The 27,060-nt window shown below is 42.6% G+C and overlaps 1 protein-coding gene across 1 annotated transcript in view; it reads right to left on the bottom strand.

The window, feature by feature from the left end:
- MALRD1 (MAM and LDL receptor class A domain containing 1) overlaps nt 1–27,060 on the bottom strand; it is a 703,831-nt gene that overhangs the window by 122,283 nt on the left and 554,488 nt on the right. The window contains exon 38 of the mRNA XM_037837380.1: nt 4,497–4,760. Coding sequence (XP_037693308.1) covers nt 4,497–4,760 — 264 coding nt within the window. The remainder of the gene's footprint in view (nt 1–4,496; nt 4,761–27,060) is intronic.

The raw sequence follows: 27,060 nt of genomic DNA, 5'->3' as shown, positions 1-27,060 counted from the left end.
GGCCGGGAAAAGCCCCCCTGCCACTGCCTCCCGTGGCTGGTTTCCCACCACACACCATCTCCCTAATAAAAAATCCTTCTATTAAAGCATCCTCTCGTTACACAACACTAACGCGTCATCTATTTCTCACCAGGTCATTGACTAATACGCAACCTGATGTGAAAATTCAAAAAGAAAAGAAAAGGAAATCTTGCAATTTTCATGGTGAAAATGCTGTCAGGGGAATATCATTGAGAAGAGTGTCAGTTGTGTGCTAGTTCCCCATATAATTAAACTAGGCTTATTTTCCAAATTTTTTTGGTGGGGAAAAGGGATATTTTTGGTTAAAATGTCATTTCAATTTATGAACAGATAACATGTTTCCACAGAAAGACAATGTTAGATATAAGTAATTTTTAAATGTCAAACTTCTCAGAACTCTGTTCTAATTATTCTGATCACTAGAAAATTTATTTCTGGAATAATAAAACACTTTAAAATATCAATTACTATTTATTTCCCTGCCATAAATATAGACATCTCAGGATCCTTATTCCTATCAACATTTAAATTTGTTCAAATCTCTCCAAAACAAACAAACAAAAAAGGTAAAATTCTCCTTTTATCCTATATTCTGCTCCAAATGCTGGCTTCTCCCAAGAGTGGTTCACCATTGAGCTCTCTCGGGCCATTTCCCATCGGCGCCCCAAAACGCTGACCTCAGAGCTGTGCCCTCCTGCACAGAAAGTCCCCTCTCCAGGACCAGAGCAGCTCAGAGCTGGGCCCAGTGACCTAAACTCGCTGATCCGGAGCTGTGATGGGTGCCTTGCCCCACCGTGGTCCCGGGGAAGGGGTTCCCATGTCCCTCTCTGTCTGCAGGAGCTAGCTCGGAGCTGGACCCAGAGGGCCGCCTCGAGAGCAGAGGATGGACACCAGAGTCGCAACGGGGTGAGTTACAGTTTCTTTCCGCAGTGTCACAGCCTCTTCATCCCCCTCTTCCCTACTTGCTGTCCACTGCTCCTTGGCCTCTGGGGCCCCAGAGCTGTCGTTTCAGCCAGTTGCTGCCTGTCCACTAGTGGATTTTGGAGCAGGAGTGAGCACTGAGGCACCCTACTCCATCATCTTCCCCGGAAGTTCTCAGCATCTCTCAAGGTTTTCTCTTTCCATAACCGCCCTGTAATGTTCCTCAGGATTCTGTCTGCTGCCGTGTATTTTTCCTCCCTCTGTTATCCCACTGGTAACTTCAGTCATCACAGGCTGGTGGCCATTATCTTTATGTTCTCAACTCTTGCTCTCCCCTGAGCTCCAGACACCCATTTCTACACACATTCTGAACATTTACATGTGGTTGTGTCGCAGATGCCTCAAATACAACATGTCTAAAAATAAAGCCACCATCTTCCCCCAAGACCTCCTCCCGTTTTCATCAGCTTAGGAAACAGCACATTCACTCTCCGGTTGCCTGATCAGAAACCTGGAAGCCATTATTGATTCCTTTCTCTCCCCACACCTGAGTGTCTCTAAATCCATTTATTCTCCTTACCTCATGCCATTATCTCATCAATCCCTGTGTACTCCACTGCAATATCAAACCAATTCCCCCTCCTCACCCCTATCCATTCCATGTGCCACTTAAACACAGTGGAACAGTGCTGGGTTGATGGGCGAAGACTTTTCATGAGCTGGTCCATTCTCCTCTCTCCAGACTACTTCTCACATTCTCACCTCCAAATGTCCTCTAGTTACACCAAAATGTCCCTCACTCAGACAACTTGTTCTCCCTTTCTGGAATGTTCCTCATTGGAATCAAGCCTCTCCCCTTACTGGTCTAATTCCTCCTTGTCCATCCACGTTTGGCTCTGCAATCACTTTGTTTGCTCAAGTTTGCAGTTTCCCTAGCACTTTGATTAGGACCTTCATGTTCTAGAACACTGTGTGTTTATTTCTGTTATAGAGCTTACTCGGTATCCCCAACTTTTGGTTACTACTCCCCTGCAGTAACGTATCTGCAGCCTGAGCTGGGTCAGGGCCGTATCCACCTGTATCAGCAACGTCCAGTACAACACGCAGCATGAGCCAGGTTTATGAGTGAATGAATGAATTAGTCTGAGTCTACAGGACACAATTCTAAATCAGTAGGGGAGCCCAGAAAAAAACTATTATGCCTTCAAATGTTTGGTGAATTGTGATCATTGAATCTTTTTTTATGTAATTTTGCTATAACATTTTGTCCTTAGTTTATTCTTACATAGTTTTCCCTACAGAGTCATAACTCAATTAAATATTTTAGAGAGAGATAAAACAGTTCTCTTGTGGTACCAGGCTATTCCTAATGCAGTTTTATTTCCTTGTAGGGGCAGAAATTCTTATGTAAATACCTAGTCAAACTCCAATTTTCTGACTAATCTGAAAGTATAAAGACATAGTACTTTCCTAAGCTTCTCTTTAAATATCATTTGTATTTGGAGCCAAGTGTCATGTAACTATATTGAACTTAACATGACTCTACCAGCCAAATTACATTAGGGCCCTGACAGGAATTAGGGATAAGTAATTGGGCAGTTTTCTCTTCCCCTTCACCTCCATTTGCCTACCTTGCCTCTAATAAAATATTATAAGACAAGTTGGCTTCATTACAGAAAAAAAATTACATCTGCATGTAGGAAATAACAGGGAGGTAGAAAACCCATGATTAAGCTTAAGTCTCTGATTTAAGGCTAATGCCTTTAAACATCCAAGACCTGTCTCCTTTTTCTTTCAGTGGTCTTTACTTCTTTTCCCAAACTTTTCCTAACTCCAGATGCCCACACTAACCAGGGCACTGAAGGAGCCTTATATTTCTCTCAATGCCCACTCTAAAACCACAAGCCAAACTGCTTTGTATGATTCAAAAAAAAAAAAACAAGCATGGTTATTGTGCTGGTTTGAATGTATTATGTTCCCCAAAATGCCATTATCTTTGATGTGATCTTGTGTGGGCAGACGTATCAGTGTTGAATAGATTGTAATTCTTTGAGTGTTTCCATGGAGATGTGCCCCACCCAACTGTGGGTGATGACTCTGATTGGATAATTTCCATGGAGGTGTCACCCCACCCATTCAGAGTGGGTCTAAATTAAATCACTGGAGCCATATAAATGAGATGACAAACAGAAGGAACTTAGTGCAGCTGTGAGTGACATTCTGAAGAGCAACTGAGAGTGACATTTTGAAGAGGTGCTACAGCCAAGAGGGACACTTTGAATAATGCACAGGAGCTGAGAGAGGAGCTACAGATGAGAGACAGTTTGAAGACAGCCATTGAAAGCAGATTTTTGCTCCAGGGAGGATAAGAGAGGAAAAACACCCCAAGAGCAACTGAGAGTGACATTTTGAAGAGGAGCTGTGGTCTAGAGAGGAACATCCTGGGAGAAAGCCATTTTGAAACCACAACTTGGAGCTGATGCCAGCCACGTGCCTTCCCAGCTAACAGAGGTTTTCCGGACACCATTGGCCATCCTCCAGTGAAGGTACCCGATTGCTGATGTGTTACCTTGGACACTTTATGGCCTTAAGACTATAACTATGTAACCAAATAAACCCTCTTTTATAAAAGCCAATCCATCTCTGGTGTTTTGCATTCCAGCAGCATTAGCAAACTAGAACAGTCATTAACACATGCTTCATGGAGCACTGTACTGCAGCTCTTGCCCAAAATATAACACAGCATAGATGAATATAACAGCAGACAAATGCACAGAGAGAATGCAAGTCGAGCTTTGCCTTCACCATGCTTGTGTGCTCATCTAAAAGACCCACCTAACTACTTCCTAACTGCCTCTCTTCCTCCACTGTTTGACAGGGGCCAGTCACAGTCGTGCAAGAGGCACCATGTGCAGGGTTGGACACGGTACATGCATGCAAAAGCCCCAATACCTGCAAGGTGGGGACTGTTGACTTCATTATGTTGGCGATGAAGCTGAATCTGATGGGACTCTAAGACTTTCCCACTGAGGCACAGTTAGGTAGAGGCAAGGATGAGATTCAAACTCATGTCCCTAGGGCTGACCATCCCATGAACTTCCAATTCGTGACCCCCCAACCCCCCATCCTGCTGTAATTGTTCAGGCTGAGCTCCAACTAATATTCATTAAAATGGACATTTGTGCGTAGCCCTTTGATTGCGCCATCTTCATGGGCATATAGAGTGGGAAGAAATTATAACTGTACTTCTTCAATCCATCTCATAAACATTTGCTACAATAATAACAAGTACATATAATATTAACCCCCATATGAGGGTCCCAGACATAAATGAAAAAGGAAATCTGAGATCAGTGTGACTCCATGTGGGATGTTTCTAGAAATGCTAAGTAAGTCTATGTGCTTTGTTCGGCAACATAACGAAAAGGCACCTCTGTTATCGATGAAGTGATCACATAAGACTCTAGAGAACTTTGTCTCATCTGCCAAGCCCTCTCTATCATTTCAAAACAGCATTGCTTGCCTGACACTTCGAGTTAGTGAAAATGACTTACGGCAGCCAGATTCGTCTTCATTGAAGTGGCAGTCGGACACGCCGTCACACTGAAGGAGGGATGGGATACAGCCGATTCTGGAGCACGGGAACTCCATTGCACCGCAGAGCGGAGAAGGGGTGCTGGTAGGACAGGCCATCTCATCGGATCCATCCTGGCAATCCTGCTGCCCATTACACTTCCCCGAGAGAGGGACACACTGGAGTGTGTAGACACAGGAAAACTCATCAGCTGCACAGGGCGATGGCTGGATGGCAACAGGGCCTAAAAAACAGAGGAAATCAAGTCATTTTGACCTTAGGACAGTTATCTCTCAGTCCCGTGTTGAAACATAAGATGCATTTGTTCCTGTACAAGCATGAAACATTTTGGTAATTTAAGTAAATGAATTTCCAGTTTGGAATATATGAACTCTTCAAAACATGCAAACATGATTAGAAAATATATTTTACTGTAAAATTAGAGTCAGCTCACTGACATGAAAACTGTTCCAGATTAAGGAAGAAAATTTGTTTTATGTCTCTTGTATTTGACAACAAATTCAGATTTTCCTAGAGAGTCAAGATGACTTTATGCAGAAGGCCAGGCAATTTGGAATGCTGCCCACCCACCATTTTAGAATTTAAGAGAATTGCTATCATCCATATATCAATTCCTCCACTGGGAAATCTCGTTCCTGAGACCCTGGTCAGGTTTGAGACACAGAAGTAAAATCTTCTCTGGTTTTGTCACACTACACTTTGCTCTTGGGTCGTGCCTGCTGCTAAAATCCCACGTGGCACCATCTTTAAAGAGCACATGAAATCATGCTTTATTCCAAAAGTATTGTGCTAGATGGAATCTTGAAGATAGTCTGGTTCAAACCCAAGCAACTCAGTTTACAGATGAGGGGACTGAAGTCCACAATTTTAAGTGTCCAAAGACACAATGATACTTTAATAAACTTTTTACTATACAAAACCATTCTGCACCAAATGTTCTGAGAAGTAGTCTAACCACAACTTTCAGCTAAACTTAAAACAAAGGCAAAGAGCATCACTGAACTGTGGTTTCTGGAGGCCGGCGAATTCACGTGAATGTTTGGGGATGGGGATTGATTCATGCCCCCCACAAAAGGCAGGTGCCAGTCCCAATCCCTGATCCTGTGGGTGGGGACCCACTATAAAACAGAATCTCCTCAAGATGTGGCTTCAGTTAAGAGGGGACCAAGCTGAATCAGGTCAGGGTCTGATCCGGATGACTGGAGGCTTTTACAGGCAGAGTGAACGTCAGACAGAGAGAGAAGCCGGGGGGCAGCCAGAAGCCGGAAGTCAGTGGAGCCCAGAAGAGAAAGGAGAAGATACCGCCATGTGCATCACCATGTGATGGAAAAACCAAGGAAGTCCTAAGATTGCCAGCAGCCAGAAGACACGCTCCCCAGGAGAAAGCAAGCCTTCCAGCTTCCGAAACTGTGAGACAATCAATTCCTGTTGTTAAGCAAACCCACTGTAAGGTATTTGTGCCGGCAGTCGGGAGGCTAAAACAATAGGACTGTACTAATTTGCTGGAGCATTGCTAGTGGAAAGTTTTTATTCTCCTTGTTGTCTCTGTGCTCGTTTTGGTGGCTCATCTGTATATTAAGGGAAGCAGCTGAGTCTGATGGCAGTGGGGACCAGCTCAGGATAGTTTCTGTTTTCTTTGATTTTTTTAACTGCTTTTATTTAATGGATTATGTAGGAATAGATTGTTTAATAAATGATGATGCTGTTGTGAATTCATTTTTAAATTGGAGATAAATGTAGAATGGATTTAATCTCCGACTCTATGATCAAAACCCTGAGATCTATCTGACAAAGCTTTAGCAGTCTGTGTTCCCGGAAACCAGCGTATTCCACTGAGGGGTTGGTGGAAAACTCGGGACTCAGAGACCTTAGTACCCTATTCAAATCCAGTACACGGAGGTCATAGGGAACACGCCACGTATACAATTGTAGAGTTCCAATGTACACCTTCCAAATGCAAATTTGGAAAGTAATTTGGAGGAGAATTTTATACCATTATATGTAGCTCATTTGATCTTTAATCTTGGTCAAATAAATAATTGCTCTTTCTTCTTTTCATTAGATTCCTCTCACATTTAAGAAATTATTTATTTTCAAGTGATTCATGCATTAAATCATTATCTTTATGAACTCAACAATGGTTGAAAAGATTAAATATATATTTTGCATTTGATGAAAATAACAATCTAGAACTAACTTTAGTAACATACCTATTATTGAGCTAAGTTACAGGACTAGGCTTTTTCGAAAAACATTATGAAGGAAGTAATTTTCTCTCTTCCAAGAAAAGCACAGATTCCATACACCTCCCTCAACCCCAGCCTAATGGTTTATTGTTTTGTGTTCCGTTATAATTCTTCCTTACATTAGATTTGCAAAAACTCTTTTATTTGGATGTGGCAATTCCATAAAATTCCGGAATCATTTATAAGGAAATGTACACAGAACTCACTTGTTCTAGGCCCTTCTTTCCAAGGCAGTCAGTGGGCTCTGCTGTGCACGGTGGGCAATGCCTGCAGAGGGGCTGGGGGATGACAGCTCACAGCTGAGCCCTGCTCCCGTCCGGGCCCTTCGCTGACCGGTGAGTTGGAGATAGACAGCCAGCCCCCTGCCTCAGTTTGGGACCTCCAGGAAGAGCCTGCGAGCCCCAGAGGCCCTACTGCAAGTGCTCGTGGCAACCCCTCGCTCTCCCAGTCCAGCTTCGCAGGGGCTGTTCCCGAGATAATTTCCAAGAAACCTTGCACACAGGAATCTTGGTCTCCCTGCGAACTCGGCATACAACCTTACCCCATACAACCCAACACAAATCCCCTCTGAATTGCTTCTCAAATTCCCACTGAAATATTTCTGATGCCAGAGGCACATGTGCTTTCCCCCCAAGGAGGTCGTGAGCAGCCTCCATAAGAGCAACATTTGTTTGCAGTCTCTTGTTTTACTCTTAACGCAAATGCTACTTCATATATCCAGGTTCTGTCAATAAAAAGCTTCCTCTGGATAGTCAATAACAATGTTACTCCAGAAAGTCAGTCATGTCACGTTCATCTCGTGACTGGAATGCATCCCCTCTCATGCCCCTCTTTGAGAAGGGCGGCCACAGTTAAGAAAGCTACCCCAATTTTAATACCAGTGGATTAATTCTTGTGTGTCCTCCATAATTACCTGATTATTACAGGTGAAGTCTTCCCATATAACTCTGTAAAAAATGAACCATACTAACTGTTCTCTTCTTATAACCTGAACAATCTCAGCACCAATATCCCTCGAGCCTGCATTCAAGCCTCGCAACTAATGTTGGGTGCTTTTCTCTTGATATTTGTCTTCATTTATCCAAATCTCTTGAAAGGTTGAGATCTGACACTCAAGATGCACGATACCTGATGAATGTGGTGCACTTGTCAAGAACATGGTCCATTTCTGGACCTGCTTGGCAAGCTCCTTCTCAGGCTGTTTGAAGCCCAGGGAACAGAGGTGGCGGGTCGGAGGATGCAGGAGGGGGAGCTGCCCACCAGCCTGGCCCTCGGCTCCCACGTGGACACGCGTCTGTGGGAAAGCGCGGCACTCTCAGTGCAGACTCACAGGTACATCAGAAAAATAATGGAAACAGCATGTCCTGAGCCCATGGTGCCATGTCCCCGTGCCCCAAAGAGAACTGTGACGATGGAGAGATGAAAGAAAGATAGAAGGACTCAGAAATGTGGGTAACTGTGAGGGAGGGACAGAGAGGAAGAACGAGGGGGTTAAGGGGGGAATGAAACATGGCTCCATTTTGACAATGTGATTCATCAAATATTTTAAGACTTTCCGCTTGCTTGTTTACTTATTTTGCTAAACCAACATTTCTCATGCCACATGTGATCCAGCATTTGTGTATAGCTGTGGTTGAGGCAGTAAGAAGGCAGGAACTCTCACAAAGTCTTAGCTATTTGCTTCATTGAGTGTTCTCAAATGGAAAATCATGAATCTCATGTGTGTTGGGATCAACAATCAAGTGTATCTCAAGTTGTGTTTTGCAGTTGATTTACTCTTCGAATATCAGAGCCAATTGCAGGCTACCCCAACAGTGGAGCTTCTCTCACTTCCTGGCATCCCACTGAATGGGCTTCTTTGAGAGGGGAATACGGGTGTGGGTTTATGGCTATTGTCTGGAAATGGTACCCATGCAGGCCTCTCTTAACCTGCATTGCACAGATAGTGTGATGAGCACTAGACATCAGAGCTCAGGGGTCTCAGCAGAAAACAGGTTAAGTGCTGCTCCAAAGAGTGAGGGATCAGCGAAAGTTACTTTCAAGAACAGTGATTTTGAATCTGACAGAAAATGCCCCAAACAAAGCCTCTAGTGCCTTCAAGAAATTGCAGTCCCTCACCCCGAAGCCACCTTCAAGTTCTGATCCAATTTTTGCCCTGAGCTGTGATTTCACGTATAGTTTGGACACTCCATGTCAGAGTCCGAGCAGTTTAACCTGCCCCTGAGAACGCAGAGACATAGCAGTGCCTGACAGGCTAGTGGCAGAGAAGATGCTCATTAAGTATTTCCTAATTTGTTGAATTGTAAATCAGTTGTTTAAATGGCAATGTTTACAAGCCTTTATGATATTTAGTTAGATAATCAAAATAGACAATTAAAGAATACGCTGACTAGTTGGACATTTCCATTGATTTAATAAAACATGAAAATTAAAGCTGGGCAGATTAGCGTAACAGAAACTAGAAAGTGCTTAATAACTTTTCTGATGCATTTAAATATAAATATAATTTAGTAATGGGAGTTATCATTTATTCACATGGATGCTGTGTGTTTTTATCAAACATTTCCAAAGTTGTTTGGGATTTTACATAAAGAACTTTGCAAACAATGTTGGTTAAATATGCAAGAAAAACTTGCCCATGTTTTTTCCTAATAGATCTTAAGAGGGTGGGAAGGAAAATCTTTAAGAAGAAACCACCTGGAATAAAGGCAATTAGGAGTTGGGTTGTTAACTAACTTGAACTTTGACAGCAAGCAAGGCCTTCTGTGACGACCGAGCTCCAGTCCGTTCTGCACGTTGCAGGCTATGGCTACCCTGACTCACGACGTGCCTTTGTCATCCCACAGGGTGTCGGGCTTCATGGTTCATTTATGTTCCAACCGCAGTTGAGCTATCTTTGTTGACAGCAATATAAATTATTTCATGCTGATGATGTACAGTGAAATTCAGTGAAACCTTTCCACGAATTTGATACAAGTTCACCAAAGCCCTAAAGTGTCCAAGGATAACCCGATGGATTTTTACCATTATGATTAATATGTTTAGCAAAAGCAAAAATGAATGCCTGCTTTAAAGGGAAAAAAAGCTATGCCCAAGAAACTTCAATTGTAAAGAGCAGCCATTTTGCTGTCGCCCAGTATTGCCATACTCAATCACGTGGCTGGGAAAATGCTCATCAGAAAATAAAGAACCTAGTTATAAATCGGTCATCACTTTTCTCTAGGAAATATACTCATTAACAACATTCAAAATATGACAAAGTGCTAAGGGAAAAAGTAGAGTATAATTTTTGAAGCTGCAATTCATGAGAAATCTTCATTTGAGGTTGCATTGAATCATAACATTGTTTACATTTTCATAAGGACCCTTCATAAAGTATAAAGGTATTGCATTTATTTTTTAGCTTAAAAAGTAGTCATCTCCTACAGGCAGTCATACGAGAATGCTTTTGCTCTTTTTTCATTTCAGTACATCCGATAGCTTAAGCATCCTTGGAAAGTTAGATATGAATTCAGTTTGACGAAAGAAAATAGGAGAGGGCTGCACGCACAGAGAGGTGAGGGGCGTGTGGAGAGCCAGAGAGCCTGTTAGCCTCGTCTGAGGGCCACACATGAGGGAAAAGTCAGAGGCCTGGCAGAAGAGACAAAGGGAAGGAAACCCAGAAGTTTCCAAAAGCTGGAGCCAGTGTGGAGCTGAGCATCTAGAACAGATCCAAATAGAAAGTGATACTTATTTTCAAAATGAAAAGCTGCAGCTAGCCAGGAATTCATTTGAATGCTCAAATGAAAATAGGAGAGCTGGTGAATATTCAAAATTGATATAAACATGCATACCCACACTTGTATCTGAATGTATGTGTATGTGTGTAAATAACATGTTTTACTGACACACACACATCCTCACAAATTCACTTATACACACAGGCAGTCACTTGAAACCACAGAGCTGTGCTCTGGTGAGCCAGGGATCGGAGCAGAGGACTGGGCAGCGGGCGACAGGCAAGGCCAGCAGGAGACCCAGGAGTTGTCACAGGCCTCCCTTCCCCAGCCCAGACAGAGGCTGCAGACTTGAAAGAAAATCAGGAATATATTGTCCATAACAGGGAACATCATGAGCCGAAGAAACAGGAGACATTAAGAGGCCCCACGGGAGTTAGAACTTTTCCTTAACTTCAGTATTTGCCACAAACATAGAGGATTCCTTCCCAACCAAAAGTAGCAATACCACCGAAATGACTGAAATTGCACAAATTGATGAATTTTCTGCCTTCTTACAACCCCAGATAATCTAAAACTGATGTGAAGCTGGAAAAGCATATACAAATGTTGGGGTGACTGTGGGTCACTTCCTTCTTGTCACGAGGGCTGGGACCCAGGAGACCTCGTCGACTACAAATGCATTCCTGCCGTATCATTTCCAGATGCCGGGATCGTTTCCGAGTTAGCCTGGCTGCTGGTATTTGCAGTGTTGGACCTGGTTCTGCACTTGGCCTGACCTAACGGTGCTGCTCGCTGAGAGCTTGACCCTGCATTTACGGCAGCTTTATTTAATAGCTAAAGAATCCCCCAGCTGCTGAACTCTTGAATTCACCCTTCCCGTTGCTTCCTGTGCGATTTCCCCAGAGGAAGAAGGCTGCACGGAAGTGGCTCCCCGGGGCCTTGCAGAGTTGGGCCCACAGTCTCCATCTGGTATTCAAGGGCTGTGGAGCTACACCGGATTCAGCCTCCCCCATGTTCACATTCTCCCCGGAAAATCCTAAGCTAGCCCAGGAAATAACGAATGCTTCGGATGAAGCAAGGATTATCCCCCTTGCTGGCTGGTGTAAGGCCATTCACCATCAGTCCTGTTTCTGGGGAAGCTTTGACTTACGGAAATTGCGAGCGGGTTTTTAGGCACAAATCAGTTCTCAGGGCTTCCTCTCGGTGTGGAAGGCCTGGCAATGGGCAGCGAGCAGCCGTGCTCTCATTACAAATTACAAATACGTACAGTGGAAGGAAATCTTGGAGTTTTGGGTAATCAATCTGGGAGACAATGTTGTCCCATTTTACAGGTGCATTGGGAATGCTCGGGTCGTCTAAGTGTCCTTGGAAGGCCAAATGAGGCACAGGTGACCTTCCGAGGTGGGCAGCAGAGAAGAACCTTCTACTGGGAGCCTCTCAGGACCGAGGGGTCCACCCAGGTCTCATGACTCAACTACATCCACAGCCCAAACCACACAGCAAAGAGAAATAGAACTGTGCCAGCTAACCGATACTAACTTCAGAAGAGTATAAGGAGCTCCCTCATGTTTTCAGGGTTGTGTGTGATATTATGATTTAAAACACACACAGTTTTTGAGACTAATTTCTGCTTTCTTAATAGAAGCAATTAGAAGTGATTATTTTCCATTCTGTTGGGTTATCTTGCCCCATTTAACGACAGGTGTTGTCGGAGCTTGTGGGCGAGGGCCGGCCCACTCAGACCCAAAGTCTGAGTTAAAATGCGTACATGTGCACGGGTCTAGTAAGCACCAAGCTGCTTGCACTCGTTACAGGACACCCAGAAGGAGCAGGGGGCAGGGCTGGAAGGAGCTCTGGCTGCTCTGAATCTCGGCCTGCCCTTCCAACTGGTCAATCATCTGCTCCTCAGGGCTTCGGCCTGTCTCTTCTTTGGATGCTTTTCCACCAAAACCTGGTTATTTCTCTAAAGTCACATTTTCTATTCTGAGCAAGTTCATTGCTTCGAATGCAACACCATAAAATGGAAACAACTCATACCTGTGCACACATTCACTCACTGTTGAGCCAAACAATGTTTTTCCCTAGATTGCCAATTATTTCCACAAAGAGTAGCCAGCATTTTCTAGGTAAAATATCCTTACATGCTGGGTCATTCTGTGGAAGTGAGCTGTGTTTCTACTGGAAAAAAAAAAAGAACTTCTCTTAAAATTAGATTTTTTTTATGTGATACAATGTCATTCTCTTATTCTACTTCTTAGGCAACAAGCAAACTTGTTTTCACAGAATCTGGATGCTTTCCAGAAAACAACATATGTGTTCCACAGAGCCAGGCAAACCCTAAGTAGAGTCCAGCAGCCCAAGAGAGAAAACAAGAGCAGATAGCCCCTGGCTGTGAGCAGCTCAGTGTCTCCAGGACCCCCCAGCCTGGTAAGTTATTCATGAATGATAGTAACTGAGTCAGCAGGGGGCTGACAGCTTCTGAAAGTGACTAGGAACTTAGAAATTGAACAGTGTTTACATACAGCAGAGGGATTACTAAATCACCATACTGTGTTTTATACACATCATACACTCTCATACTATTTGTATGCACAGCATCTCACGTATATTTATATATACATTGCATATATATACATGTAGACTGCATACATTTACATATATTACATATTTACATATATTTATCTGTCACTATGAGTACATATATATGTACACATTCTCAATCTTACTGTTCACATATAATCATTCCCCTTTTACGCAGGGTGCTGAGATAGGGGTTGGTGCTTTATTGTCAGGTGGGGTTTGAAGCACTTGTCAAATCCAGGCTGCTGGAGCACAGCTCACACTGGCAGTGAGTTTTCCACGGCTGCTTTCTGGATTTCAGATCCCTCGTTCAACAAAAGTCCTTCCAGCCCGATGACCAGCAGGGAACAGGCTGAGACCCGTCTCCAAAGTGGTGGGCGTGGGCAGGCTGGGGGCCCAGCTTTGGCTTCCTTGAACCTGCCCGGGATTAGCGTTTAATGCCATTTTCTGGTGTTTCCCCTCAAATCTAATCTAATATCCTTTCCAGGAGAAAGGAGGAATTACCCCATCATTTGACAAACTGTGAGGACTTCACGACTCATGACAATAGATTTAAAGCCTAATATCATTCTATAACCCAATAACTGAATCAGCACTGCCTGATAATCCTTTTCTTTCAGCTTTTTATGTATTCATTAGTATTCATTTTTAAATGAGGCCAAAATTATAAAAAGAACTCAAAATTATAATCATATTTGAGTAATTTATCTGCAGTTGCTATATTGTGCCTGATGTAATGTGGATATCCACTCTGTATCACATACATACTTAAAATTTATTTAATGTTTTTCTGAACCACTATTAAAGCTAAAAGATCACTCATTCATGTTAAATTAAAAAAAAAATGAGGATAGCACAATAGGGATTTTTCAATGACAGTACATGAACTACAAAGATCATACAAAGACATGTAAAATATACTAGAGGAGAGCTGCAAGTGTAGGGGAAGGGACTCTACAAGAGAGTGGGCTCCCTGTGGGGAAGTTTAGGGATGCGTTCACGAAGAGGGCAGCTTTGCTCTGACCTTGAAATGGAGAAGTATTTACACAGGGTGAGATAAAGGGTCGACGTTCCACATCTGACAAACAGGAGGACTGAAGTGGTGGAGATGAGAATGCATGGGGCTTGACCTGAGAATGGCAAGAGGTCCTTTTGGAAGGCATCACTTTATTGACAGAGGTAGATACTGTAGGAGCCATGCTAAAGAGTAAGACATTTGCTTAGTAGGCATTCAAAAGCCTCTAAAATTTAACTTTCCCATTGTTTGCTTTCTTTCCACTATCTGTCACAACAGGGTAGATAGAGAGTTTATAGATGCCAGATCCCATGACATGGGTTGGCTTAAACAATGGGAATCTATTCATTTACAGTTGAGTCTGGGAAAATGTCCAAACCAAGGCATTATCAAGGCAATGCTTTCTTCCCGAAGACTGGCTACCAATGATCCTTGGTTCCTCTGCCACGTGGCAAGATACTTGGTGGCTTCTTGCTTCTGTGGTTCTCTCTCTCTGTCTCTCTGCATTCATACCATTTATAAAGGACTCCAGTAAGGGGACTGCAACCCATCCTGAATGAGCTGGGTCACACCTAACTGAAGTAGCTTCATCAAAAGGTCCTACTTTTGATGGGTTTACGATCACAGGAATGGATTAGATTTAAGAACATGTTTTTCTGGGATGCATACAGTTCCAAAACATCACACTCTGCACTCTGGACTCCCAAAACACATGTTCTATCTGCGGGACACTGATTACGTGCTTCAACTTGGCGGGCCTGGGCTGGGGGACCGGATCCACCCCTGGGGAGGGTAGTGGGTACGGGTGACAGCGCCCTCCACAGCCCCCCGGGCCTGGGAAAGTGAGGCCGGAGGCAGGCCCCATTTCCTCACCCAAATTACCAATGTTAGGGGAGGCTTGCCGGAGGGAACCGCCTTTTCCCCACCCCCTTATCTTGCCCGGACACTCCCCGTTGCCAGCGCAACTCCCATCACCACCGGTGCGCATACATTGTTGCCGGACACCGTTACGGGAGCAACTTTCGCCCCTTTTCAATCAACCTCCGCGCTCTCTCAGAACCAATCCAAGCCTTTAACCCCTACAGCTACCCCGCCCTCTAAACCGCCTGATATAAGCTTGTACTCTCCCCTAATAAACTCTCTCTCTCTTGGTTTTCTTCATCCTAAAAGAAACGTGTCCCGCCTGTTCCTTTCTCGCCGCCCTCCATACTTTGCACGCCCCCGCCGGGGACCTGGCCAAGTCCCCCGCCTCGCCCTCGCCTCCGGGAAAGAGCCCCCGCCGCCGGTACCCTCCAAGCAGTCCTGAGAGCCTAGGATTTAGCAACCGGCCGCCACCCCCCCACCCAGATGAGTCAACTGCGACCGCACTATCCACATACAAAATACATTCATTCCATCACAACATCCCAAAAGCCTTAAGTCATTTCAGTAACAGGGCTAAGTACAAAGTCTCATCAAAATCATTTATGGGTGTGGTATGTCCTGGGGCAAAATTTCCCTGTGGCTGTGGACCTGTGAAAGCCAGAGAACAAGTTATCTGCTTCCAATATACAATGGAGAGACAGGCATAGGAAAAACAGTGCCATTCCCATAGGGAGAAAATGGAAGGAAAACAGGGTTCACAGGTCCCAAATACTTCTGAAACCCAGCAGGACATACTCCATTAGATTTCAAGGTCTAAGAGTTATCTATGGAAAATATTTTGTTTTCCTGGCCTGATGAAGCAGGAGCTCTATCCTTTCCGAGTGATTGTGCAGTGGCCATGCTCTCCCTTAACCCCTGGGGTGGAGACCCCACCCTCTCCGAGCACTGGGGTTATGGCCAGACTCTCTGCAATCCCAGGGGCATGGGCTCAGCTCTCTCAGAACACTGGGGTGGTAGCCAGACTCTCCTCAATCTCCGGGGGACAGTTTCCATCCCTGTCAAACTTTGGGGTGCCAGCACTTTTCCTGAACAACAGGGTGGAAAGTCTGCCCTCTCCAAGTTTGGGGGTACACTCACACTTTGCACACATGTAGGTGGGCCCACTCTCTTGGCCCAAGAAGATGTCTTTGGTCCAGACCTCAGCTTCCATGTTTCTGCCCTTACAGTGATTTTTTTCTTCAATCTGTCCCTGTTCTGTCTCTTTTAGTCCAGGCTGGTATTGGTTTCATTCATAAAGATCTCATAAAAAACTTGCCAGTTTTGCATGTACTACACAGGGGTCCAAATCATCAGACAAAAGAACTCCCCCAGGTCCTTCCTGGATAGCTGCGTCTCCAAGCCTGACTTGCACTGAAATGCCTGACTGGATCCCTGTTCAGTTAAATACGCAGGTGGAGCTCTATTCCCTGGGGACTCACTTTCCAGAAGCTCAGAATTTTCAAAACCATCAATTTCTGGTTTCCTTGTGCCCTAGAGCTCACTTTTCAGCTTATCCCTTTCCTGTCATATTTTACGAAAAGCTTCAAGGAGAAATGAGGCTGCAGTTTCCACACTTAGCTTGGAATTCTCAGCTAAACATCCAAGCTCATTGCTTTCAAGTTATGCCTTCCATTAGGTATCACAACTCAATTTTGCCAAGTTCTCTGCCACTTAAAACAAGGATCACCATCCTCCCATTTCGAATGACACATTCATCATCCCTGTCCAAGGCCTCATCAGAAGCATCTTTAGTGTCCACATTTCCACCAACAGTCTTGTCAAAGCAGCCCAGGCCTTTTCCACCAGGCACCTCACAATTCTTGCAGTCTCCACCCATGACCCGATTCCAAAGCTGTTTCCACATTTTTGGTATTTGCAATAGCAGCACCTCACTCTCCTGGGACCAAAACATGTCTTAGCTTCCTTGGCTGCTGAAAGCAAATACCATGAAATGGGTTGCCTTAAACAATGGGAATTTATTTGCTTATGATTTGAGTTTGAGGAAATGTCCAAGTCAAGGCATCGTCAAGGTGATGCTTTCTTCCTGAAGACCAGCTGCCGGTGATCCTGGGCTCCTCTGCCACATGGCTGGGCACACGGTGGTGTCTACTGGTCTTTCCCTTCTCTTCCAGGATTCATTGATTTCAGTTCTTGCTTCAGTCTCTCTCTTTCTCTCTCTCTCTCTGTCTCTCTCTCTCTCTCTCTCTTTCTGTGTTTATTCCATTTATAAAGGACTCCAGTAAGAGGAAGAAGACCCATCCTCAATGGGGTGGGCCACACCTTAACTTAAGTCACCTCATCAAAGAGCCCTCCTCACACTCACAGGAATGTATTAGATTTAAGAACATGCTTTTCTGGGGTACATACAGCTTCAAACCATCCCACTGGTCAATTTTATAATTTGGCCCACACGTTGCAGATTGTGCAGGCTTGATTATGATGGAATGAGAAGGTGAATGTCCATCCCCCAGAGCTGTGTGACATGGAAATTAGATGTGACCGAGTAACTAATGAGGCTTTGACATGCGAGTTTGACTTGGCCAATGGCATGCTTCCAAGTAGACTGTGAATTCTGAGGGAGTGACACAGGGACAATTAGAGATTATCCCCAGTGATGGCAGGGAGGAGGTTGCTCAGCATCAGAAGCAAGTGTGCAAGGGCAGGGTAACTGCCAGCCTCACCCTAGGATGGTGTCAGACTCCTTGCTTCCACTCATTCTCCAAGCCTTACTTTTGATTTGGGAGCTAACTAGTATCCTTCCAGCAAATGCATGTTCTGTTTAAATTAGCCCAAGTAAAATTTGGTGCTTCAATCAAAAACTCTTTCTGTTACCGTGGTGATTAAGAAAGATGCAAGGTCTAGCTTCCTAGAACTTACAAAATAGGGGCTAGAGGACTATATATATATATGTATGTGTGTGTGTATTTATATATGTATATACATGTATATATATATGTGTGTATATAGATGAAGGTTGAAATAAAAAAATCAATTATGAGGCCATTGTAGAGATTGTGATGATAAATACTATAACCTTTAACTAGAGTTTGGGCAGTATAATGGAATTAAGGGGAAGAAAGAAAGGCCAAATCTATAGAAATGGCTGACTGAGGAATAAAAATAAGTGGTTTCTGATTTCTGGTAAACCAAGATGGTTGTGTAAGATGCTTCAAGATGCCATCTTTCCATGGAATATTTGCACAACTAGAAAACCTTGGCAGAGCAGTTTTCCTTAAAGCACCAAGAAACCGTTAAAGGGTTGTGGTAACTGGGCAAGTGCCTAATCAAGAAAAAGCAGCCTGAACAACAGCAGGCAAAGCTCCTGACGACCCTGCTAACTCCTCCTCCACCCCTCCCATCAGCAGCCAGCCCGAGCTCCCATTGTGGGTCCCTGAATCTTTCCAGAGAGATCAGAGCAACCCCTAAGCACAAACTGGGGTGCCTGTATGTCGGTGCCAATCTATGCAGTTGAAGATGAAAAGACTGACCCAGCAAACTTGTCTGGGGCTCACTCCCCACCCTGGAATTTGCCCTGAAGACAGAGAAGTAGCCTGCAGTAGCTAAAGCAGTATAAGAATTAATTAAGCCAAAGTGTCCGGCTGCAAAGGGCTACTTGCCGTAAGTCATAGAATAGAGCACCCAGGAGGGGATGAAATTCTCTTTCAAAGGGAGTAGAGGGGGCACTCAAACTCTGTTAAACTGGAAACAGAGGAATTCCTAAGTTCATGCAGAAGCAAGCACAAGCCCAGAGAAAGAAGCAGACTCCCTGGCTCCATGCAGGCTCACAGAAGACAGAGAGGACACCGAATGCCACATCCACCTCAGGCTGATCTTCTTGGTAAGGGGACTGGGCTCTGAAGGAAACCACAGGCCAAAGCAGTGTTCCACTGGAAAGTGAATTGAAGCAGCATATAGAAATAAAGACCTCCAGTAAAGATAACCTTATGTGTAATTACAAATGTTAGTACTATTTTAAAAGTAATGATAATTTTATGGTTTTGGACAAACAATGAATAAAGATAGAATTTGTAACAACAAGGGAGTAGACAGAAAGGTATAGGAACTGTATGTGTATATCATGCAAGCAGTAACCAAAAGAGAGCTGGGGGTAGCTACACAAATATCAGATAAAATAGATTTTAAGTAAAAACTGTGAGGAGGGACAAAGAAGGTCACTATATATTGATAAAGGGGTCAATTCAACAGAAGACATAACAATTATCAGTATATATGCATCTAATAGCAGAGTTCAAAACACTTGAAGGAAATATTGACAGATTTGAAGGGAGAAATAGTTTTACATTAATAGTAGGAGACTAAAATATATCACTAACAATAATGGATAGGACATGTACAGAGAAGATCACTAAGGAACTAGGAGACTTGAATGACAGTCTAAACAAAAAGGACCTAAGAGATATATATATAATACTTCACCCAACAGCAGCACAATCCACATTCTTCTTAAGCACTTATGGATTTTTCTCCAGGACAGACCATATGTTAGGTCACAAAACAAGTTCCAATAATTTAAAAAATATTGAAATCATACAATGTATCTTCTCCAACCACAATGGAATGAAGACAGAAGTCAGTAACAGAGGGATAAATGGAGAATTCACAAATATGTGCAGATGAAATAATGTTCTCTTAAACAATCAATGGGTTAAAGAAGAGATCACAAGGGAAGTTGGGAAATATCTTGAAGTGAATTGAAATGAAAACACAACATACCAGAACTTATAGGATATAGCATTAGAAGTTCTGAGAGGGAAAATAAGAGCTCTAAATGCTTCCATTAAAAAGGAAGAATGATCTAAAATCAGAGACCTAACTTCAAAACTGAAGAAGAGAAAGAAGAGCAAACTAAACCCAAAGCAAGCAGAAGGAGGAAATAACAAAGGTTAGAAAAGAGATCAATGATACACAGAATGAAAAAATACAGAATCAACAAAACCAAAAGTTGATTCTTCAAAGAGATCAATAAAATGACAAATATTTAGCTAAATTGACAAAGAAAAAAAGAAGACAGAAATAAGTAAAATCAAAAATTTTACTGACCCCACAGAAATAAAACAGATTTTAAGAGGATATGATGAATATCTATATGCCAATAAATTGGATAATTTGGATGAAATGGACAAATTCCTAGAAACACAAAAATGCCTACACTGACTCAAGAAAAAATTGAAGATCTCAACAGACCAATAACTAGTAAAGACATTGAATCAGCAGTCAAAGACTTCCCAAAAATAACAACAAAAGCCAGGGACTAGATGGCTCCAAAGCTGACTTTTATCAGACATTCCAATAATTAATGTCAATCATGCTCAAACTATTAATTGAGGTAGGAACACTCACCAACTCATTCTATGAGGCCAAAATCACCCTAATACCAAAGCCAGATAAAGATAACATGAGAAAAGAAATCTATAGGAGGCGGGGCAAGATGGCGGCATAGAGAGGAGTGGAAGCTGAGTAGTCCCCCTGGAACAACTACAAAAAACCAGAAACAACTAGTAAATAATCCAGAATAACTGCGGGGGGACAAACGAGATCATCCATTCATCATACACCAACCTGAATTGGGAGGAATGCCCGAGAACACAGCATAAAATCTGTAAGTAAAACCTGTGGAACCAGGTCGGGAGACCCCCTCCCCCATAGCCCGAGCTGCAGAGCCACGTGGTGCCACAGAGAAGCTCTCTCCCAGCAAGCGAATACAGCTCAGCTGAGCTCCAACTTGGGTTTTAAGTAGCAAGTGTGAACTGCTCACTACAGGTACGCAGCCCCAAAAAACAGACAGAGGCTTTGGGTGACGACTGACCTGGGAGAGCCAGAGGGTCGCCTTGGACTGGGTCTGAAGGGGACTATCTGTTTCTTTTTTGGCTCAGTGGAGAAAGCCCCAGTCATTTTCAGTTTCCAGGGCTGTGACTCTGGGAAGGGTGGAGACACCACAAGCAGAGAGTGAGACCATTGAAATGCTAATGACCTCCACCTGGGGGCTCTGTCTTCTCTAGGAGGAAAGGGGTGGGGCCCTTTCCATTCAGAACCAGACCCCAGAGCCTGGGGGAACACGGCCACACCTCCTCACACCAGTCAAGAATTATAGGCTAACAGGCGTCACCTGCTGGGCAGAAAAGCACAGTGACCCCAGGCATCAAAGGGTGGAGCAATTTTCTAAGACACACCCGCAGGGAAACCAGATACTGAATATTTCTTCCCTCTGGGACTTGAGCCTGTTCTGGTCTGGGAAAACCTGATTTGGATAACCAAGGAAACCATGCCTAGACAACAGAAAATTACAACCTACACTAAGAAAAACAAAGTTATGGCCCAGTCAAAGGAACAAACGTACACTTCAACTGAGATACAGGAATTTAAACAACTAATGCTAAATCAATTTAAAAAGTTTAGAGAAGATATTGCAAAAGAGATAGAGGCTGTAAAGGAAGCACTGGACATGTATACAGCAGAAATCAAAAGTTCAAAAAACCTACTAGTAGAATCTATGGAAATGAAAGGCACAACACAAGAGATGAAAGACACAAAGGAAACATACAACAGCAGATCTCAAGAGGCAGAAGAAAACACTCAGGAACTGGAGAACAAAACACCTGAAAGCCTACACGCAAAGGAGCAGATGGAGAAAAGAATGAAAAAATATGAGCAACGTCTCTGGGAACTCAAGGATGAAACAAAGTACAATAATGTACGTATCATTGGTGTCCCAGAAGGAGAAGAGAAGGGAAAGGGGGCAGAAGCAATAATAGAGGAAATAATTAATGAAAATTTCCCATCTCTTATGAAAGACATAAAATTACAGATCCAAGAAGCGCAGCGTACTCCAAACAGAAGAGATATGAATAGGCCTACGCCAAGGCACTTAATAATCAGATTATCAAATGTAAAAGACAAAGAGAGAATCCTGAAAGCAGCAAGAGAAAAGAGATCCATTACATACAAAGGAAGCTTAATAAGACTATGTGTGGATCTCTCAGCAGAAACCATGGAGGCAAGAAGGAAGTGGTGTGATATATTTAAGATACTGAAAGAGAAAAACCACCAACCAAGAATCCTGTATCCAGCAAAGCTGTCCTTCAAATATGAGGGAGAGCTCAAAATATTTTCTGACAAACAGACAATGAGAGACTTTGTGAACAAGACACCTGCCCTACAGGAAATACTAAAGGGAGCATTACAGAGTGATAGAAGACAGGAGTGTGTGGTTTGGAACACAATTTTGGGAGATGGTAGCACAACAATGTAAGTACACTGAACAAAGGTAACTATGAATACGGTTGAGAGAGGAAGATGGGGAGCATGAGACACCACAAGAAAGGAGGAAAGATAATGACTGGGACTATGTAACTTGGTGAAATCTAGAGTATTCAACAATTGTGATAAAATGTGCAAATATGTTCTTTGACGAGGGAGAACAAGCAAATGTCAACGTTGCAAGGTGTTAAAAATGGGGAGGCATTGGGGGAGGGATGCAATCAGCATAAACTAGACACTGTAACTAATAGAATCATTGTATCATGTTTCCTTTAATGTAACAAAGGTGATATACCAAGGTGAATGCAGATAAGAGGGGGGGATAGGGGAGGCATGTTAGACACTTGACATTGGTGGTATTGTCTGATTCTTTATTCTACTTTGATTTAAGGTTATTTTTCCTTTTGCTGCTTCCTAGCTGTCATTTTTTTGTTTCCTCTTTCTTTTGCCTCTCTACGTTCTTTGACTCTCCCTCCTGCCTTGTGGAAGAAATGTAGATGCTGTTGCTTAGTATGAGCAGAATGTTCAATTAGGATGAACTTAAATGTTTGGAAATGAACAGGGGTGTTGGTAGCAAGATGTGAGAATAACTAACAGTGCTGAATGGTGTGTGAATGAGGTGGAAAGGGGGAAGCTCAGAGTCATATATGTCACCAGAAGGAAAGTTGGAGGTCAAAAGATGGAAATGTATAAAACTGAATCCTATGGTGGGCAATGTCCATGATCAACTGTACAAATACTAGAAATCACTTCATGAACCAGAACAAACATATGACAATACAATTAGAAGTTAATAACAGAGGGGCATATAGGGAAGAACTATATACCTATTACAAACTATATACTACAGTTAGTAGTATTTCAACATTTTTTCATAAATAGTAACAAACGTACTATATCAATACTAGGAGTCAACAATTGAGGGGGGTTGGTTAGGGATAGGGGAGGTTTAGAGTTTCCTTTTCTTTTTTTCTTTTTTCATCTTTCACTTTATTTCTTGTCTGGAGTAATGAAAAGTTTCTAAAAATTGAACAAAAATTAAGTGTGATGGATGCACAGCTGTATGAGGGTACCCAGGGGCAAGTGATTGTACACTTTGGATCTTTGGATAATTGTATGGTATCTGAACAATCTCAATTAAAATGAAAAAAAAAAAAAAAGAAATCTATAGACCAATATCCCTTATGAAGATAGATGCAAAATCCTCAACAAAAATGCTAGGAAACTGAATCCAACAGCACATTAAAAGAATTATACATCATGATCAAGTGGGTTTTATCCCAGGTATGCATGGGTGGTTGTGCTGGTTTGAATGTATTATGTCCCCCCAAAACGCCATTATCTTTGATGTAATCTTGTGTGAGCGGACCTATCAGTGCTAATTAGATTGTAATTCTTTGATTGTTTCCATAGAGATGCGACCCACCCAACTGTGGGTGATAACTCTGATTAGATAATTTCCAGGGAGGTGTGGCCATTCAGCTTGGGCCTTCATTAGTTTACTAGAGCACTATATAAGCTCAGACAGAAGGAGCGAGCTTGCTACAGGCAAGAGGGACACCTTGAAGAACGCACAAGAGCTGAGAGAGGAGCTGCAGCTTGCAGAGGAACATTTTGGAGATGGCCTTTGAAAGCAGACTTTTGCTCTGGAGAAGCTAAGACAGGACAAATGCCCCAAGAGCACTAAGAGTGACATTTTCAAGGAGCTGTAGCCTAGAGAGGAATGTCCTGGGAGAAAGCCATTTTGAAACCAGAACTTTGGAGCAGACGCCAGCCACTTGCCTTCCCAGCTAACAGAGGTTTTCTGGACACCATTGGCCATCCTCCAGGGAAGGTACCCGATTGTTGATGTGTTACCTTGGACACTTTATGGTCTTAAGACTGTAACTGTGTAACCAAATAAATTTCCTTTTATAAAAGCCAATCTATTTCTGGTGCTTTATATCTTGGCAGCATTAGCAAAGTGGAACAGTGATTCAACAAAGAAAATCAATTTATGTAATAGTCCACATTAACATAACAATGGGAAAAAGGAACCATCTATTTCAGTTGATGCAGAAAAGGCATCTGACAAAATCCAGCATCTCCTCTTGGTAAAAACACTTAGAAAACTAGGGATAGAAGAAAACTTACTGAACATGATAAAGGATATATATGAGAAACCTACTACTGCATCATACTCAATGGCGGAAGACTGAAAGCTTTCCCGCTAAGACCAGGAATAAGACAAGAATGCCCACTGTCAGCACTATTATTCAACACTGTTCTGGAATTTCTAGCCAGATTAATTAGGCAAGAAAAAGAAATAAAAGATATCCTAATAGGAAAGGAAGGAGCAGAATTTTCCTTATTAGCAGAGGACATGATCCCATATACCTAAAATTCTAAAAACCCACAAAAAAGCTACCATAATTAATAAATGAATTCAGCAAACTGGCAGAGTTCATGGTCAACAAGCAAAAATCAGTAGCATTTCTATACACTAGAAATTAACAATCTGAAGAAGAACCAAGAAACATAATTCCATGAGCAATAGCAACTAAAATAGTCAAGTATCTGGAAATAAATCTAACCAAGGACTTGTACACGGACAAACCATAAAACATTGCTAAAACAAATCAAGGAAGGCCTAAATAAATGTAAGGACATTCCATGTTCATGGATTGGAAGACTAAATATTAAGAGGTCAGTCCTACCCAAAGTGATTTATAGATTCAACCCAATCCCAATCAAATTTCCAACAACCTTCTTTTCAGAAACAGAAAAGCCAATCATCAAATTTATATGGAAGAGTAAAAGTCATCTTGAAAAAAGCAGAATGAATTTGGAGGGCTCACATTTCTGATTTTAAGACTTATTACAAAGCTATAGTAATCAAAAGAACATGGTCTTCTCACAAGGACAGACATATGGACCACTGGAATTCAACTGAGAGTTCAGAAATCAACTCTCACATTTATCATCAACTGCTTTTTAACAAGGGGGCAAATACCATTCAATTGGGAAAGAATAGTCTCTTCAACAAATAGTTCTGGGAATACCAGATGTCCAAATGCAGAAAAATGAAGTTGGACCTCTACCTTATACCATATGCAAAAATCAACTTAAAATTGATCAAAGATCTAAATATAAAAACCGGAATTATAAAACTCCTAGAAGTAAACATAAGAATGCATCTTTAGGAACTTATGCTAGGCAATGGTTTCTTAGACTTTACACCAAAAACAACAATGAAAGAAAAAATAGATAAATGGGGCCTCATCAAAATTAAAAATGTTTATGAATCAAAGGACTTTATCATAATAGAAAAAGACAACCTTCAGTATTGTAGAAAATATTTGGAAAACACATATCCAATTAGGGGTTAATGTCAAAAAGAAATCCTACAACTCAAAAACAAAATGACAAACATCCCTATTAAAAAATGGACAAATGATTAGAATAGACATTTCCCCAAAGAAAATATACAAAACGTACTTTAAAAGATGCTCAGCATCATTAGCCATCAAGGAAATGCAAAGCAAAATCATAATGAGATACTATTTCACACCCACCAGAATGGCTACTATAAAAAATGGGAAATGTCAAGTGTTGGAGAGGATATGGAGAAATAGAAACACTCATTCATTGTTGGTGGGGATGTAAAATAGTGCTGCTGCTGTGGAAAATCGTCTGAAGTTTCCTCAGAAAGTTAAGTTTAGAACAACCATATGATCTGACAATCCTTCTAGGTATATACCCAAAATAATTAAAGCAGGAACTCAAAGAGATATTTACACACCAACATCCACAGTGGCCTTATTCACAATTAACAAAAGATGCAAGCAACCCAAGTGTCCATCACAGATGAATGGATAAACAAAATGTGGTAAATACATGTGATGGAATATTATTCAGCCATAAAAAAGAATGAAGTTTGGATATATATGATGACATGGATGAACCTTGAAGACATCACGTTGATTGAAATAAGCCAGGTGGAAAAGGACAAATATTGTGTGATCTCACTGATACGAGATAATTAGAATGTCAAAGTCATAGAGTCAGAATCTAGATTATAGGTCACGAGGGGCTGAGGTGGGGTTATAGGGGATGGGGCATCAATCTTAAATTGTACAGAATTTCCATTTGGGACATCATCTTGGAACCACAGATCTTGGAGCAGAAAAGACTTCAGGAGAGTCCCTAATACCACTTTAAGCTGCTTTAAAAGTCCAGGTTTGCTTCATAATCCTGATATTTCCTTAAATTGTGGACTCTGGGACAGCCGGGGAAATTACTACAGTTGCATCTGTCCTTCCAGTTCTCGGATGCTCTGGCCTGGCTGAACGGCAGACGCCCTCCAGGTTGCAGGTAAACCACGTGTGAGAAGCTTTCCACCTCCAACTCCTACTCTTATGTGTCTGCCCCAGACCTAAAACCTTTTCTTCCTCCTCTTTTGCCTTAAGTGCTGCATTTGAAATAGAGGAAGATGAAGCTGGGTGTAGACAACGAGTGCTGCCATAACAAAAACAGGGTTTGGGGTGCAAGGACTCTGGGGGTTATAAGAGGAGGGGAAGCAAACAGAAACGACTGCTGCCTGTGCACTGCTTACCCCTGGCTCTCCCAGCGCCCTTCCTTCCCAGCTTGACAGCAGCATGGGGCTGCCCAGGACAACACGCTTACCAGCTCCAGGGCACTTCTCCTCCTCTGGACCTTCCACAATTTCCTTCTCCCCACCACTCCATCCTCCTCCCCGCTGCTTTTCTCTCTTTCTCATCTGGAGACCTTCCCTCTCTGTGT

This window comes from Choloepus didactylus, chromosome 5, assembly GCF_015220235.1.
Source record: "Choloepus didactylus isolate mChoDid1 chromosome 5, mChoDid1.pri, whole genome shotgun sequence".
Lineage (NCBI taxonomy): Eukaryota > Metazoa > Chordata > Mammalia > Pilosa > Megalonychidae > Choloepus > Choloepus didactylus.
Note: the sequence above shows the minus strand (reverse complement) of the source record. Positions and strands in the feature narration are given on the sequence as shown.